This window comes from Amblyomma mixtum, chromosome 5, assembly GCF_055824585.1.
Source record: "Amblyomma mixtum isolate Tamu chromosome 5, ASM5582458v1, whole genome shotgun sequence".
Lineage (NCBI taxonomy): Eukaryota > Metazoa > Arthropoda > Arachnida > Ixodida > Ixodidae > Amblyomma > Amblyomma mixtum.
The window spans coordinates 3,063,665-3,082,151 of record NC_143016.1 but is presented as its reverse complement, the minus strand read 5'-3'; the positions used below and the strand labels follow the sequence as shown (position 1 = coordinate 3,082,151).

Sequence of the window (18,487 nt, the reverse complement as noted above, 5' to 3'; positions counted from 1 at the left end):
CGTCCAGATGTTTTGTTAAACAGCTTCCGCTCTCTGCTTTGTACTGCACGCTATGACTCCACTTACACTGCTGTACCAAGCTCGATCCTCGCTCGCCGCTGTCGCCCAGCACACGTGACGTCCTGTAGACACGCACGTGATCTCAATTTCGCTCACTGGAAGCGACGGATGCATTGCGATTATTGATTTCAGTGCACATGGCGAATTTAAATTAGCTCAGAGCTCTCCTCTACTACTGTATGCCTCATTGTTTAAAGCTTAGTTCTGGACGCGTCATAGCGCAGCATATATGTCATTTTTCTCGCGCCGCTGTGGTTTGGTGATTGCTTCCTAACACTTCGCAGACTTCGTTAGGATCTTCATCGATTAAGTTCATGACGTAGGTGATCCAGGAACCGACGACACACTCAAGCCTAACTCCACAGCCGTATAAACTAGCCAATCCACTTCTCTTTCTATGCATTCCTTGGTACATGCATTAACTGGCAGCCTTGACGCATGTACTATCGGAGAGAAAAGTAGCTCTGGGCCGCACTGCTTGCGCGCGCCACCTGATGGTGCAGTCCTCGTGTCGAGACCGGCGCAGTTACTTTTGTCCCCAATAGTACGTGCTATGCATTTGCAACGTGTATAAGGTTTTGTCGGCCTTCGCAGATTTCACCGACGTACCTTGCCAACAGGAATGCGGGGCACGCTACGAGTGCGACAATGCCCTCTCCGAGCGGCGTTCAGGGCACTGGTTCGTGAGCAAGACATGAATCGGGGCCGCACTGTATCCAAAGCGAACTCGACATCGTTTTCTCAAAGTAGGCGGCGATACCGGGAGAATAGGTCCGTGTTACCGACTGACGATGCTGCGAACATCGCTGGGCATACTGTACAGTTTTCTTCCGAGGCATCGACAGCAACGATTGTAGAATTCCGTACTGTACCGTAAAAGTGCCGCGGATACTACACTCCGGCGGCATTAAATGAGAGGACGATGTTCGCGTGCAACCCCCCCCCCGCCCCGTTAAAAAGAAAAAAAAAATCACGGGGCACCTCATTACGTTTTTCATTGCCAACTCGATAGCATTAGAAGCCATTGATAATTTAATGGGAGTCACGTAAATTCCGGTAGGGTGATGTCACTATTACAGATTGAGGGCGAATTTTATGACCGGTGGCACGTTTTGTTTGCCCCTCATGAAGCTTCTAATTCTAGCGCATTAAGAATGGTCGCGACTGACTCACTTTCATGACTAAGGCAACTACGTTGCCGCCTATACCTACCAAAGCGACGATCTCTCACACACGGCTCTGCTTGGCGTACGGCTGAGAGAGAATTGAAAAACTTGTTTGCTCAAGACTGTAGTAGCAACGCCAAGACAGACGAAGCCACAAAGGCCACACAGACGACGGGCACTGTACTATCGAGGGGATATTTGTTCGCTAGAACCTATAGTGGCCATTTCCCGCATTTGGGCGTTGCCTGTGTGCGTGCGTCCGTCCGTCCGTCCGTCCGTCCGTCCGTCCGTCCGTCCGTCCGCCCGCCCGCCCGCCTGTCTGTCTGTCTGTCTGTCTGTCTGTCTGTCTGTCTGTCTGTCTGTCTGTCTGTCTGTCTGTCTGTCTGTCTGTCTGTCTGTCTGTCTGTCTGTCTGTCTGTCTGTCTGTCTGTCTGTCTGTCTGTCTGTCTGTCTGTCTGTCTGTCTGTCTGTCTGTCTGTCTGTCTGTCTGTCTGTCTGTCTGTCTGTCTGTCTGTCTGTCTGTCTGTCTGTCTGTCTGTCTGTCTGTCTGTCTGTCTGTCTGTCTGTCTGTCTGTCTGTCTGTCTGTCTGTCTGTCTGTCTGTCTGTCTGTCTGTCTGTCTGTCTGTCTGTCTGTCTGTCTGTCTGTCTGTCTGTCTGTCTGTCTGTCTGTCTGTCTGTCTGTCTGTCTGTGTCTGTCTGTCTGTCTGTCTGTCTGTCTGTCTGTCTGTCTGTGTCTGTCTGTCTGTCTGTCTGTCTGTCTGTCTGTCTGTCTGTCTGTCTGTCTGTCTGTCTGTCTGTCTGTCTGTCTGTCTGTCTGTATGTCTGTCTGTCTGTCTGTCTGTCTGTCTGTCTGTCTGTCTGTCTGTCTCTGTCTGTCTGTCTGTCGGTCGGTCGGTCGGTCGGTCGGTCGGTCGGTCGGTCGGTCGGTCGGTCGGTCGGTCGGTCGGTCGGTCGGTCGGTCGGTCGGTCGGTCGGTCGGTCGGTCGGTCGGTCGGTCCGTCCAGCCGTCCGTCCGTCCGTCCGTCCGTTTGGTGGTTTGGTTTGCCCCCCTTCTCACGAAAGGTGGAAGGAAGAGTGTAGGGCGAGCCTGGCAGCAGGACCATGTGTCGGCATATAATGGTCGTTGTATCAGATGTAGTCTCCAAAGGTTTCGAAACCTGTTCGTTTGTATTTGCCGCTGGAAGACGGCGTCTGAGGTGTCTAATTCTGTATGAGGCGAGGGTATTTCTGCGCTGAAGACACTGAAACTGAAGCGTTCGTTATACGCGGAGTATAGCGGGGTAAAAGTGGGCACGGTGGGTAGCCTCGCTCGGTTGATGATACCTAAAGCTAGAGCATGTGTCCTCTCGGTTCCCTTTAGTCCCTAGCGGCCTAGGGTCCGGGTGATTTGGGTGTTGTCTTGTGGAGATTGGTGGAGATTTGTGGAGATTGGTGAGGGGTGTAGTGCTGATGAGTCGAGTGACATGCTCGAGAATTCGGCCTCGCAGGAAGTTTCGACAAGGTTTTAGGAGTGAGTGATCACATGTGCGCTTCGGCCTTGGGATACGTAAAGCCTAATCGCAATGGCATTAGGCATTATGTATACGTTTATGGAATTGGCTAGGCGGCGGCATAGGTAGGATACTCGCGCTCGTCACCTGTCTGCGTGAACGACTTTAAGCATATGGTTCGGTATCGGAGCCATCCTGATACTTTCCCTGTGTCGTTTTTCTAGGGAGGACTGCGCAACCAGTACGCGTATGTCCAGCACTGTACCTACTTGGCATAGGAGAGCTTGTCCAGTGTGGGTTGTCTGGAGTCTGAGTGTTTTAGACGCATGGATGGCTTCTTTCAGGACCGAAAAGGTGTTGACGATTCATGGGGTGCTCGGACGCCCCGTCGAGGTGTTCTTAAAGGTGCACTGAAGAGGAATCTGAACTCGTCTTTTTGCCGCGGAAACTCAATCTACACGTTCCTAGCATTCTTAGAAATTGCGACTTATTGCCCTGTGTGGCCAATTTCTCTAATTAAACCGAATTAACGTCCGGCTCCCGCCCTTTTTTTTAATTCTGCCTCGTACGGTGGGCGGAGTCGACAAACGCGTGGAGTGCCTTTCAGCCAGTCCCGTGGCGGCTTGCCGCTCTGCTATCGGCGGAGTAATACGTAGTAGTCCGTAGTAGCAAATAGTCGGCGCGTATTTTTATTTCTGCGGGCTTATTTTGCGGCTATATTATCTGCGAATGAAACTATTTATTCATGGAAACCTAAAAAACAAATAAAGCGAAAGCAAAGCCTCCACGGAGCTGGCTGAAAGGAACTTCACGCGTTGGTCGACTCCGCCCATCGTACGAGGCAGAATTCAAAAAAATAATTGCGGGAGCCGGACGTTAATTCGGTTTAATTAGGGAAATCGGCCATGCAGGGCAATAAGTTGCAGTTTCTAAGAATGCTAGGAACGTGTAGATCGAGTTCCCGCGGCAGAAAGAGAAGTTCAGAATCCTCTTCAGTGCACCTTTAAGAAGGTACAGGACTGTTCTGTATGTCCCCATTATGACGGCGTCAACTTGCTGCTCTTCTCTCTTGGTTAGTGTGTCGAAGGGTAGTCCGTATGTGACTCGGCTAAGGACCAGTGCTTGCACCAGTCGAAGTGTCTCCTCGCATTCCTTGACGATACTTGGTGATGCGGCTGATCATGAGAGATATCTGGTTTGTGGTGGGTTTGCGGATGTGGGTAATGTGGGAGACAGAGAGAAATGAAACTCCGAGTGCGAGCGACCACTCGAATATCGGCGCTTGAATGTACTTTGAAGATTCTGCTTGAATATTCCTAAGAAAATAAGAAAGAACATTCAGCCCGAATGCGGCAGCTGGCGTTCGAAGCTTGGACCAATTTCTTTCTCGTGCCCCTGGAGCGCCCGAATCACGCTTCGGTGCTCTGGCACAGCGGCGACTTAACGAGGTCGCGACGGAAAGGCGGAACGGTAAACTTTTCAGGAAGTGCTTTGTGCGGTCTGGGCGCACCAGTTCAAACATTGCTCTGTTGTCCTTCCCGAGTGGGCGATGCTGATCTTGAGGATTAGCGTGAACTGCGTCTCGGGATTCTCAGGACGTCCCTGGCTAGGCTCTTCAAGAGACAACACAGGCGCCGCCGCTTGCGCGACCAGCGTTTGCCACGAAAACGACCACAGCCGGCCATCGTGTGGGGTTGCCCTTTAAATGCTTTACCGGCTTTGGCTGCCCCGTTCAAGTGCATTTACTTTCACTTTAATGAAATGCGTAGAAAAAAGAAAAAGCGCCGTCAATATGCTTGCAGAATTTTTAGGTTCGTGGAAGAATACTTCACCTTTTTAAAGCGTGACAACCCCGAATTCGGGGAAGGTGTTCCTTTGAATTTATTCAGTGTTCTCGGAGTGCCTCAAGCCATTGGTTCTAATGCAGAAACTAGCAGCAAATGATTGTATTAGACTTTGAGATTCTCGCTTCACCTCACTTCATGCCGCGTATGTTGGACTTCTTAGCCCGGTATCAAAAACCCATTTTGCCTTATTTATCAGAGCGTTCGAAGCTCGCAAAAAGTGCAATTGTTCATTGTCTTTTTCAAAACTGTCGTAAAGAAGTGACGTGCGCAGACGGTGTAAGGACCGAAAACGGGCCTGGAATCTTCCTCTGCGCAAATTCTTACAGTCAACAATAAACACAAAATAGTGAGAAACCGGTTCCCGCTTTTACCAACAGCGCGAACATCGTTGTCTACCGAGTAGAAGGCGCGACCGTCACCTGGCAGGCCGCCTCCACACTGCGACGGTCATGCGATGCAAGGCAAACTATTCCCTTGCATTGGCTGCGGATTACGTCTTCGGTTCGCCATTGATAGACCACTGGTGAAATCAACTGAAACTGCTGTACCTGGCTGGGCACACAAGATGCGTCAAGAAAAGACAAATGTCATATATTAGAAGCCCTCTTTTTCTTGCGGAAAGACACGCTACTTGCATGCAGCGTGGTTGTGCGCTCCACAGAGAAGCGAGTGCAGCACGCGTTCTTAAACCAGCCAATAGAGTATATCCAAAGACAGCCAACGGAGAAATAGGCTGCGGTCGAGACTTCTGAGTTTTGCACAGCAAAAACCCCACCTATAGACCTCAACACCGAGCGAGGGGGATGCCGAAGCGGTTTCTGTCTGAGCTGTTGCAAACTGGCTTCGCGGCCGCTTCCACTGTGCTGACGTCACGTTCAGAGAACAGCCCAGCAAGCAAAATGGCGACGCCCAGGGAGCCCTTATTGGAAAGGTCTGTACAGGACGCCGCTATGCCCACTTGATGTAACCAGCTTCAAAGCGGAAATGGTTGGAGAGCTCGACAGCTCGCGTTGGGGAGCCCGAACAAACAGGTTCATCGAAAGGGAGGATACGGCGCCATGTTCGCGGTGGTTCATTGCAGTTGTTTCATTTTCTCGAGTATAGAGATTCGGCTGTGCATGTGTGGTTTTCCATTGGGCGATGCAGTGACTGACTTGTGCATACTGCTATGCCGCGGCCAAACAGTCTGTCTTTCTGATCAGCAAGCACGAGAAAGCAGGCAATCAGCGAATGCCAGTTCGTGTTTATAACCCGGTCCACCGAGCCCGATTACCCTTCATGTGTACAGAAACCTATCCTGTCTCAATAGCTTATTAGCTGTCGTGGGGCGCAATATTACCATAACATTTCCGAATGGAGACTAAGGCCCGATTCGCAGCCGAATGCAAATGAACTTAGCCAGATGCTATGGGAATCGGAAAGAAAGCTCAGAACAGTACAGACGCCTGCAACAAGCTGCCGTAATTGAACATGAGTGCCCAGCAACCGCGCATTTGACTTCGGTGAACACGTTACTGTTCCAGCACAAATGTCAGAAGCTATGGGTACCTTCATTATAGCGGTAGTTCGGAACTTGAATCTGTCTGTGCTCTTTAAGTTTCCCTTTTGTGTCGCCGCTTTTGTGGAAAAGTCAGCTGCCCCATATTAGCACGAGAACTGAAAAGGACCGCCGAGCACCCCGCTTCTCCAACTGCAGTGTACGCGGCAGGCACTCCATTCGATTCGTTGTCGACTCAATTAATGAATCGTTTGAAGCGGCCGTATAAACGTCTGCCAAACAAGAGCCAACTTCGCGCTTAATGTTGCCTGCCATGCGCTCTGCCACGAGTCGTCACTCTTGGAATTTTGGCGTCTTGTTTTCACATTTAGATCCGTCCTTTCTCAAGTAAGAAAGATAAAGAGAAAATCAGGGGCGTTTCGCTTTCCGGCTGTTTTTTTTTTCCCCCGAATGATTTCACTGAGGAGGCAACACATTTTCTCAGTGCTGCGAGGAAAAGCTGAGACATTTAGGCACGCTCTTCCATATCATTTGCAAAAGTTCTTGTCCTTTCTTGAAGGTTAAGAAAACGATTGCGAATGCAAACACATCTTGAAATTTAATTGGAGTACAAGCCGTTCTTATCCTGTAGAAGTAGTTGTTTCTGTGGCTGTTTTGCTAGTGAGAAAAACAATGGGGACAGTATTCTTGACAGCATGACAAAGAGCGCTCCTTATTCAACGTACAACAATTCACAAAGTTTATTAATAGCTGCTGTTTTGTTTACGTTGACGCCTTTTTGAAAGTAACTATTCCGCTAAGGTACGTGTGGAAGTGGGGTTCTAAAATGAAAGATTACTTTCAATATCATTAATATTTAGTGACGTTTTTTATTTCAACACTTCTAGTCATTACTGACACGCCGCCGCTGTTTTTCCCCAAAATTTTAACAATCCGAAGGCGTAATATTTGTGCAAGTCTTTAAGTGTGACTGCAATAGAGGTTGTTGCTGCTGCTGGACGACGCCCTATAGGCAAAATTGCGGCTTTAGTGTGTTTGATTTCTTAAGTGGTAACTGTGAGTTTAATAAAAGTGTTTTCGTTATTCGCCTCACAATGACAGCTTGCCCTTTCTTTTTTAATCCAAGATATTTCACAGAAGGATGAGAGAGCATATCTGCACTAATGGCGGAGGCGTCGACCTGCATTATTTGTCTGGAACCATGCATTACAGTCGAAGCTGTTGATGTGTTGCGTAAACCGGTTTCAGGCAGAAGTCAACATGGCGCCCGTGAGTAGCATTACTGCTGAGCCGGCGCGCCTCCTATGGCACCATCAGTTGTCGTACCGACCTGCACTGAATTCGGCTTAAAGCTGGGCGCTTTGCGAATCCCGAATCCGATCTTTTTCCTTCCACTTAATTATTCTGGTGACGTCAAAACCAAGAAAGACTCCGTGATCACCGCTGTTGTAGCCTTGCCTCAGGAATCCACGTAGAAAAGCTGTCTTGACGTCACCGAGGTTTGGTTGCGAAAAGAGCCACTGGTGGCGCTTTCATTTTCGGCCATTTGTAGCCTATAAAAGCGTCATTTCTCTGAAAGTCGCTTGTTTTTCATGGAAAAGGACGTAGTCTATCGATATACGCCGAAATGAATTTGTCCTCACCGCTCCTTTTAGTCACAGAGGGTTGGTTCATTTTGAAATGCTATGCTCGATGCTCAAAATTTCCACATACCACGCTTCACCGCTGCTTTAAGTTGTCCCCGACGTGCTACTGATAACACCATCCTTAGCGATTCGGCGCTGCATGAATACGTCACGGCGATTGATACGACGAATGGATTTTCATATCTGTTTTTAGACTGTCGCACCCTCCGCCGTTTCACTCTTCTTCTTGCAAGGGCAACAACTTCCAGGCCGCGTGATCACGTGACCAGTTTGCTGACAGCGCCAACCCACTGCCTCTGCCTGGGCAGCATCCTCGCTGGCCGGCACGCGGTTAAATCATGTTCCGATGGCAACGCCCACCACCTGCAAATGCAGAAACAAAGGGTCTTGGCTTGAGGCGTTCACTCATACGAGGCTCACCGGGCGATGTTTTCTAGAAGACCAGTCTAAAAACAAATGAATTGGTTACAGCAATATAGTGAAGTGGGCGTGTTCGTAATTGATATCAACAGATTAACAACACGAAAAATTGGAGGGAAGAGAAAGATGGTGGCATACTTCTCCGTCTCCGTCCTGTGTCTCGTTGTTTGAGCTGTTATTGCCTCAGTATTGTACTGCATTTATATTCATTGATAATGCAGTCTCGTTTTCAGGATTCGAGCAGGGTGAAGGAATAAACACATTGCTGAATCTTAATGGCACAGTGTTCGAACGAAGCCTATAAATTGACCGCAGCTGCGGCCTGGTGGTTTGAGCACCCGCCTCGTATGCGAGAGGTGCACGCTTACACCCCCAGTGCCGCCGGGCACCCACCGGTGATACAATAGTCACAAGCTTTCCCCTGGCCTGGTGCTAGAATTAACTGGGGTGAAATGCTTGGAAAATGCTTTGGTGACTTCGGCTAGCGTAGACGAAAAACAGCTTGCTCCAAGGCGCTCTGGCTAAAGCTTGCGCCATAAATATTGGTCGTCATCATCGAAACATACAAATTTAAGCCCGAAAAAGAAATAATGTTTATTGGATCCATAGGAGCTATTAAGTTAGTCGTGAACAAAATACTCTCAGGTTTGTCTGCAAAACACCTTTAGTGAAGTTATTCCGCCAAGGTAATGTTCTAAGAAAAAAGAGCCCTTAAAATAACGAAAAGATATTTTGTTTCTGCATGCGTTTTATCTACTGGCGTACCTCATTCTAGAAATAACTTTTCTTTTTGCTATTCGAGTGCGATGTTATATATTAAAACACATGCGAAACACGTCAGGTTATTCTCGAATGATATTTTTGTGATCCGGCTGAAAAAGAGCTAGCAGCAAGTGTACACGAAAGGCTGGCCTCTGAGTACGCAATCAAGAAATGCACGGTGCCTGGCCTGTTTCTGTCGCTGCCGGCGAATTCGTGAATAAACCGTCCGTAACAGTCTCTGGAAGTTGTTAAGTAGAACTGGCAGTTTTAAAAACACGTCTGGGTGCAATAGCGAAGCGCAAAAGTCTATATATATTGCAAAGCTCTCGCTCGGTGTTGCAATGCCTTATCTGCGACCGACTAGTAGCGGTCGAGCCAGGCCTCTACGCCCTCGAAGACGTCGCATGTGATCGCCGAGGACCATCTACCACACCCTCTCTCTACCACGGACTCCTGTACACGTGCGTTTCGAAGACTTATATGAGCAGGTGCTTCCCACACGCTCAGTCTTCTTCTTTTCCGAATTAAGGTTGTGGGAGAACCCCAGCGAAGAGCAGTAGCAGACTGCTTGCGAAAGCTGGAGACCCATACGTGCATGAGCACACGACAGTAGAGCAGAAATCAGTATGCAGGCATTGTATGTCAGTGATCACTGTTAGAGATTTGATGTGTGCGTGCCATGGCTTAAATAGCTTGTCCTGTTGATGAGCTCTCTGGCAGTGGACTGAACACGAGGCATAACAGGCGGCTTCTGGTATGGCGGACATAGAGTGACGAAGCTTTCTTTTTTTCTGAACGGGACGAATATGTACCGCTGCCCCGAGTACTCCCAGGCATATCCTACACCGACGCCAACGTCGAAACTCGGCCAAGATGGAGCTAGCGGTAACTGTACAGCAATGAAACCGTGTATTGGTGCCAGTGTAAAGAACGATACGGCCTACGGAATTTTTTTTTTTAAGTTTTGAGGGCATCCTTTTTGATCAAGTCGCGATTTTACATGGATGTGAACGCAGCGGTGGATCTAGTGGTGCTTGTGGATCTGCCAAATAACCTCACCTTTTTTAATAAATAAAGGAGCTAATAAACAAATCAAAGCGGTTTGGTTTGGTTTACGGGGTTTAACGTCCCAAAGTGACTCAGACTATGAGGAACGCTGTAGTGAAGGGCTCCGGAAATTACGACCACCTGGGGTTCTTTAACGTGCACTGACATCGCACAGTAGACGGGCCTCTAGAATTTCGCCTCCATAGAAATTTCACCACCGCGGCAAAGCGTTGAATAAACTCTTTGTTTCTTCGGCATTAAGGTGTTCATGACCCAGAGATTATCCTCTGGGTCATGAACACTGAATTAAGATGGTGCTCAATAGGCGTCTTGTGATATCTGCATGTAATTTATGTATAGCACTGTTCAGTACCAATCTGTAATGACAATCATGAGAAACGCTCCGCATTTGTTACTGTATTTTCAACGTGTTTGTTGTGAAATGCGGTCGAAGATCGCCAAAGAGCAGCCAATAATCCAATCTTTCATTACAGCAGTGTTCATTCCTAAAAATGAAAAGAATGAAGAATTGTTCTTATACGCCGCAGTTTTTAATGAAAGGGCTTACCGAGACTATTGTCCTCCGAAAGCTCTCACACTTTAGCTCTCAGTGAAAGAGAGACAAAAATATATTGCACTTTTTGTATGGTCATCACATTTTCTTGTTCACAGCCATGTGATATAATCACTGGTTTCTCTGAGGAGCTTATTTTAAACCTTTCTTTTTATATGTTGCCGCCAAGTCGCTGTAAGGAAGAACTCGTCTCTCAAACGAGGCTGTCCAGAGGAGGAAGCTCTCAAATCTCATCTTAAATATTCATCACCAAAACTGAACGTTTAAAGCCAGTCTTTTCAGTATAGGCTGGAGCTGCCTTCTTAGGTATGATGCGAGGCGCAAGAAGGCTTAAAGGAAGACATTATTAAGTACGAAAATAGAGGTACACTAGCAGTATCATCAGGATTAAGTTACCTTTTCATGCAATTGATTGATACTAGTTGTGCTGCGCACTTCGGTGAATATACAAAATGAGAGCGATCACTTGTGAAAAACTGCCTGGATTGCGCTGGGAGAGGACCTCAGAGAAGAAATAATTTGCAAAAAAAGCGTGTGAGCGTCAGGTCTCACGTTATATGAAGGATCGTGAAACGCACCGATACTTAGATCTTATGCAAAAATAATGGAACATTTTGTTTCTAAAGCTTTTACTGTTTTATGTGCAGAGTTTCATGGTTACTATAAAGAGCTTGCCTGAAGTAATGATCTCGTGAATCTTGTAGGGCGAAATATTGTCGCCCTAACCTGCACGCCTAATGAAACAAAAAAACCGCAACCGTGAGGCCTCGTTGCAGCAGTTGCTTCTGCTGAAATTTTGATAGAAAGTTGAACAAATATAGAAACCCGTGAACTTCAGCAACCTGGCTCCGTTTGATAAGAAGGAAAATTACCCTGTCCATTATCCCTGTTGTGGGTATGTGTCATTGCACAGAGGACGACAACAACAGAACCCGCCTGCAGAACAAAGAGGGTTATTGGCGCGAGATCGAACTCGGCATATTTAATTGGCAGAGGATTGAGCTCTTCGGGCGTCTTCTTGCCGGCCTACAGTGCGCACTACTGGTTCTTCGGCTCTGGCTAAATAGGCAAAGACCAAACGATGTGTTCCTATGCATAGTAAGCGGATGTCAGCTACTGCCAAAGTCGAGAGCGCCGCGCGACGTCGCCGTAACCTCCGTCCGCGCTGGACACTGTTTGTTCTGCCGCCAAGCTTTCTCGGCACCGTCATATAGGATGCTTTGCGGAGATATTACTGACGTACGCAAAGCTTAATGCTCCATATGGGCAACTGCACATATCTCAACAGAGGTAGGGTAACCGGAAGACTCATCGGCGCCGCGACGGGTAGTTATGCGGATAATAAAGACGAAATAACTGCCACACTCTCAGTGAGCACCTCCACCGGCACTGGGGCAAGTTGGCTTGGTCATCAACATTTGATTAATTTAGTCCGTTCACAGGAATGAGACCACAGGAAAATTGATCTTGAGGAAAGGAAATGGCGCACTAACTGTCTTACTTCTGGGTGGAGGAAAGGAAGTAAGGTGGGGATGAAAAAAGAAAAGGGCGTAGTAATGGAGGGAACCGGCATAATTTTGATCACCTGAAGATTTTTAACGTGCACTGACATCGCACAGCACACGGGCGCCTTTTGCGCTTTGCCTCCACCTAAACGCGGCCGCCGCAGCCGGGTTCGAACCCGGGAACTTCGGCTCTGTAGAGGAAACGGGAGAACAGCAAATATAGCATCGTCGACGCGTGGCTGAGCGGTTGAACACGTGCACAGAAGTTCCCGAGGGGCAACGCTCATAGGAGCTGACTGGCACAGCCCGTAGTCTCTCCCTTCTATTATTAGTCTCATCGACCATGAAATTCTTCATTTACGCAGGATCACCTCGCAATGCAGTCCCTGAGAGGATTGGAGCGGGCCAAGCGTGACTGCAGCACCAACGACACCCTGGCGACACAAAACTCAACTATAAATGGAACAGCTTTTTCCTTCACCGGAGAAGATTCCGGCCTGCCAGGTAATGGTCCAGATCACCACGTAATGCACGCACCGTGAAGTGTTGCCAAAACATGGCAGCCATGCCAGCCGCGAAGCTTTTCACGGGCTCCTTGCATGAAAGATTACGAGCTCATTTTTCCACGTCTTGAAAGAAGCAGCTAAGTTTCGCGCTAAGTGCGGCAGCCAAGGAACGCGCTCATAAGTGGCCACAAGTTACGCGGCTCTACGGGTAGTATGCAGCACCGCCCGTGATTGGGAGACTTACGTCTTTCTTGGGAAGCAAAGTTTTACTGAAAAACTATTGCATGCTCCCAGCAATCGATCTGTGAGGTTACGCACTAATACTGGTTATGTTTGCCTTGAGTGCCAGATATTAAAGCGACCGCCGTTAAGCGCCCGTTCCTGAGTTTCGCGTCGTCGTCGCCGTAGTAGTCGCAGTATATCGTAGTCGTCGGCGTAACCAATGGGTGCGTTGCCATGGGAACCACTCGCAGTGTGGTTGCCGAGAAAGGAGGAGGAGGGCTACCTTGGAAGTAGGAGAGTATTGCGAGAGCTTAGGAAAGTGTAACCGGAGTGTGGTTACTGCAGCAACCGTCCGGAAGGTAGTTACCGTAGAATGAGGAGGAGAACATTTTTATTCTTTTTTATTTATAGATACCGCGATCTAGAACAATAGCTTAGCAAGATGGGTATAGATCAAATAAACATTCATGCAAACACACTGAAATTCAAAAAATTGCAGGCATTTTTCAAACATTTAAAAGAATTCTGGCTAAAAACCTCGTTATTGTGGTTATTCTAGTTTGTAATTGTCTGGAAAAAACAATATTTAAAACATGAAAGAAGCCAACAGCCACAGTTATTTAGCGCATTCAAAGGGGATATGGTTGAAGCTTGTCTTCGTCTCGTGTTATAACCTGAGGAGTAAGTGAAAAATTGGAAGTATTAACTGCATAATGACTGTTTTCCATTGGAAAAGGAACTTTAATCAGCAGACACGATTGCGCGCACTCACTGGGGAGAATCCATTGCGTTTTCATGAGCTCGCTGACAGATGCACGGCCGTATGAATTTTAAAGGAACCTAACTATCTTTTGCTGTATTCGTTCTAGTTTATTAATGTAGTTTAACGTGAAAGGGTTCCAGATAATTACGGCATATTGCAACAACGGGCGAATAAGGGGAATTGTGCTCTAAACGGCGAACACGAAGCATGGATGATTTAAGTGAGCCCTTCAAGAAGAACTGTTTACGGAAAGAATTCGCTACAAAAGTGTCTGTGTGTTTTGCCTGCGAAAGATGGCTAGTTATCGACGAGTCGAAATATTTGTACTTAGTTACTTTCATTAGTGATAGGTTGTTAGCGCCATATACGAATGGAAGAGGTCTCCTCTTGTGTATAATTCTCATAAAAACAATTTTTTTCAAATTTAATCGACATTGCTCAATGGTCACAATAATGACCTTTGCGAGGTCATTATTCAGCCGCACCTGATCGCCAAGTGAATAGATCTCTTCATGCAATACACAGTCATCTACGTAAAGCTTCACGCAAGCGGAAAGCCTTGCCACAATGTCCTTAATAAATATTAAAAATAAAAGTGGTCCCTGTACGGGATCCCTGGGGACGCCAGACAGAACCTGGTGGGCAAGAGCAGAATTGTTGTTTAAGGTGACGAAATGATTTCTGTTCGAAAGGTAGGCTGTGATCCATGTAAGCATCTGGACGGTTTTTATATAATATCTTAATTTATGTATTAATTTTTTATCTGACACTTTATCGAATGCTTTGCGATAATCCATGAATATCGCATCTGTTTGCCTGCCTTTATTAATCGACTGTGCGGAGTCGAGCAGTCTCAGCTAATTGACTACTTGTAGAAAACCTGCGCCTGAAACCATGTTGAGCATTTGTGAGGACATTGTGCTCCTCTAAGAAACCGATAAATCAGAGGGGACTCTTAAGCTCCGTCTTATGCGCTATCGCGTCTTATCCTTAGGATAAGAGGTGATAACGCTGTCTCCACTTCGCTTCAACACAGATATGATATGTCTCTCATCCCAACTAATACAGATTCCGAGCATCAATCATGCTTTGTGCGTAAATGTAATTACAATATGGACCACAACGGGTAGCATGGGCACAACGGCAGAATCTCTATAGGAAGTGGCAACGATTGTTCGAACCTATATGCACAAGGCTATGAACTCGCATGTTCTCCTGAAAAATAAGAGCTTCTTATCATTCGATAACAGAAGGACCAAGACACCATAGAAATCAAGATCAACGACACCCCAGTATATGAGTCGGAAACACTAGAAGTTCTTGGGCTTCACATCAACAAGACGGGCAATAATTCACTCACGCTACAACAGCTCCGTGACGTGGGGGAACAAGTCGCCCAATGATTGCCGGAATCACAGCCAAGAAACACGGTATAAAGGAAAATGACACCCTTCGCCTTACGTATAAAGGCATTTGTTATGAGCCGTATCGTATATGTGGCGCCATACCTTCGCCCCAAGAAACCTGATGTAAAGCATCTCGACACGACAATTAGTATCGCGTATAAAAGAGCTATGAGACTACCGGTTCAACATCAACACAGTAACTGCTCCACATAGCGGACCGCGACACCATCGAAGAACTCATCGAGGCACACTTCACGGCTCAAGTAATCCGCCCGGAAACCCCACAGACAGGCAGGAGGGTCCGCAGTAACCTCAATAGTGAGTGCCCCCTCAATCGTCTTACTAAATTAGCCATCCCAAGAACCTGAAGCGGATGCTTCAATGCTACTCTCCTTGCATGAAACATGCAGCCGACCTACCACCAGGCTCGAAGAGAAGCAAGGGAAAAGGGAATCCAGAAATACTACGGCATGCAAGACGGCGTATTCTACGTTCATGCCGCGGGTCCCGAAGGTGTACTAGCCACAGTGGCGGTTGTTCGCAGAGGGCAGACGGCCGATGCACTTGCAGCAGTCAGCCACGATACAACAACGGCAGAAGAGGTGGCAATAGCTCTCGCGGCGACGCATCCCGCCTCGAAATATTTACTCACTAACTCAAAAATAGTATACCGAACCTTCATTAAAGGTAGCATTTCTCCCCTTGCGTCCTTCGTCCTCCAAACCAGACATGCCTACGCTGACGTCAAAGAGTTGATGCGGTTACCTTGCCACCAGGGTGTAGAGGGGAACGAGTTGGCACACAACTCAGCCCGAGCTTTCTTCGCCAGTGCCCCGACAGGTGCACCTCGGAATCGGACCAGTCCCATCCACTCACAACGTACGAGATACTGCAACACCTAATGTTATAGCGGCATACATATCCCCCACCTAGCCAAAACCTGAGCAAACACGAGGAAATTTACCTCCGTAGACTCCATATTGAGACATTACACAGCCCTTATGCATTACACGCCATAAAGCCTGGATTCCACCTATAATCACAATGCAGGTTTTATGCGGCGAGAAGGCAGGCCTGTACCTTATGGTATGTGCTTGCAGAAAAAACCGAGTCATTGATATTATAATTCAGGCAACGTGGGAGTGCTGGGAGGCGGCACTGTCTAGCTCGGAAGGAGGACTTCAACGTCATCTTATCGAACGAGCAAGGACAGCAGCTTATGCCAATGGAGTTGTTGTTGTTGGAGTCCCGGACTGAGGACGCCACCCTCATCTCCCTCACCTTCTGCCTGCACTACAATAGATGTTTTCACCGTCATCTCCCCGACGAACTGAGCGAACGCCAGGTAAACTCTGAAATGCGGTTGGAAATAGCGGCGTTTGCTAGCGCCAAGTCTCCAATAAAATTTGCACCTAGGAATAGTGAAACCAATATTGATCTCTGTCTCAACACGTGGACTAGTGTATGTGTATTGCAGTGTGCATAAAAACCGAAACTTAAAGGAAACCAAAGACAAAACAACAGAATAACCAGGCCAAACCGAGCTTTTACATCGGTAACACAGTTCAACTTTGTAGTTGAAACCCCACTAAATTATTTTCTTTCCTTTCTTAGTACGCTACTTTTAATTAATCTCTTTAGACGCCTCACTTTTTTTTCTCTACCGCCTATTTGCTTGCGTAGGTATCAGTCAATAGTTTCACGCTGATTGAGCTTTTAGCTCAAAGCCTGTCATTGGCTGCAGATGCGTAATTAATGCAAGGGTTGCGTCATGCGTACAGATACTATTAATGCCCCAGTATACAGGCGGGGCCATGTTTTAGTAACTGGCATTATGGAATTTCAAGCAGCTGCTGTGGTACGAACATTTCGAGCTGTGCGCGATGTTGTGCAAGAAGGCAATAATCGGGAGCACCAGTCGTCTGGACGCTTTAAATTTAATAACCAGTCGTGGAAATTTGTCGTCAAATTTCAAAGGAAAAAGACAAACGTCTACGTCTTACTGGTAAAAAAGAGCCCCACGACATTGTTGTTTTCACTTGATATCGCTCGCTGTAGAAGTACACTGTCGCGGTTCGGTTTTGTGTGGATGCGTCCAACCTTGACGCTCCAGTGAAAATTGTATTCGGGGAAGGTTTTATTGCTATAGGTCGCTAGTTATAACTTGCTTCCCTCTAGAAAAACTCATTTTCTTTTACATCCGCCGAGAGTTAGCCTAATGTGTAGTGCACAGAACTGAATCAGGCCAGACCGTTTTCAGGAAATAAATTCTCCTCACTTGCATGCAAATGCAAACTGGTGGAAAAAAGACAATACGTAAGACAAAAACTGACAAAGTATGTATTAGAAAACAAGCGTGAATGGCCAGTTGCCTTCCTTTTCGCCACCCAGAAGCACGTCACACTGCTCCTTGACGGGCATGCTTTCGCATTTTGATACGCAATGCACGCCAGACTTTTTACTCTTTGATTTTCGCCGCATTTCATTACGCCGCCTGAGGCCTAAAATTCGCCGCACGTTCTTTTGTACTCTCCTGTACCCCGAAAAGCTTCCGATCCTGCTGACTGCTCGAGGAAGCCATCGTTCGTCGCGGTTTTTTCTAACAGGAAGCCCTTTGTCGCAGTCAATGAAAGAGAAACGTCTTCTGCAGTGGGCGCTGCTTATTTTTGTTCGTATCTTTTTTTTTAGTTCCTTTCAGAAGCGAGTGCCATGAGCACTCCAAAAACCAATTCTAGACCGCGTCCAAAACCGCTAGAGCACGCAGTCGCGAGAACAAAAACAAGAAAATAAAGTTTAAATTTCCGCCCCTCCTTTGTTCGCCCGTAAACGCAGCAGTAGGAGTTCCATTTGGTATAGACTGGACGCGCAACTTTAAAGGGAATGGTAACTGAGAGCTTTCTGTTGAAAGTCCATGAATTACGAAGCTCGTTGAAGGGCGCGATAGTACTTCTCTGTCGTGTGCAGACATCGAACACCATCGGCCAGCGTCTAGACCGTCAATCTGCTGAGGGCTACTAGTAGATTCGCTCGCTTCGATATCTCAACTTGAAGAAATTCCATCGAGAGGGAGCTAACCAGTACGAGAGTTAACGGCAACTAGCGAGGCAAGGAGCAGACGAGATAAAGGACACCAATATGGTGGCTGCAGTACCGTACTGGCAAGACCTTTGTCACCGCCTGATGGAAATTGTACAGACAGAGAACGTACTCTTGAGCAATACGAGAGGAAAAGAAAGTTTGGGCATTAATTTAGTTTCTCCATATCTCTATAAATATGCATGACAGGCTCAGCTTATTGTGTTTCTAGCTATTTTTCCTTTCGATGCATAGTAACCAAACGTTTCTTATTGCTCACGACTGTATATGTAGCGTCTTCCCACCTCACACAAACTACAAAAGATGCGCTTCATGCTGAAGAAAAAAGAGGTTGTATTAATAAGTACTTACAGGAAACGCTCTGTCGAGTGTCCGGAAGAGGTAGTTTATTCCATCCCATTACGTTGGGGCAGCCCCTACGTAAGACGGATAGCTGGGTGAGCGAACGACAGATTCAAGGAGCTCGATACCAACGGTC

The 18,487-nt window shown here is 47.3% G+C and overlaps 1 protein-coding gene across 1 annotated transcript in view; it reads left to right on the top strand.

Annotated features, from left to right (window-relative positions):
• Positions 1-18,487, top strand: part of LOC149341145 (parathyroid hormone/parathyroid hormone-related peptide receptor-like) — a 62,000-nt gene that overhangs the window by 22,845 nt on the left and 20,668 nt on the right. The window contains exon 2 of the mRNA XM_089543023.1: positions 12,382-12,520. Within this exon, the coding sequence (XP_089399149.1) occupies positions 12,382-12,520 (139 nt within the window). The remainder of the gene's footprint in view (positions 1-12,381; positions 12,521-18,487) is intronic.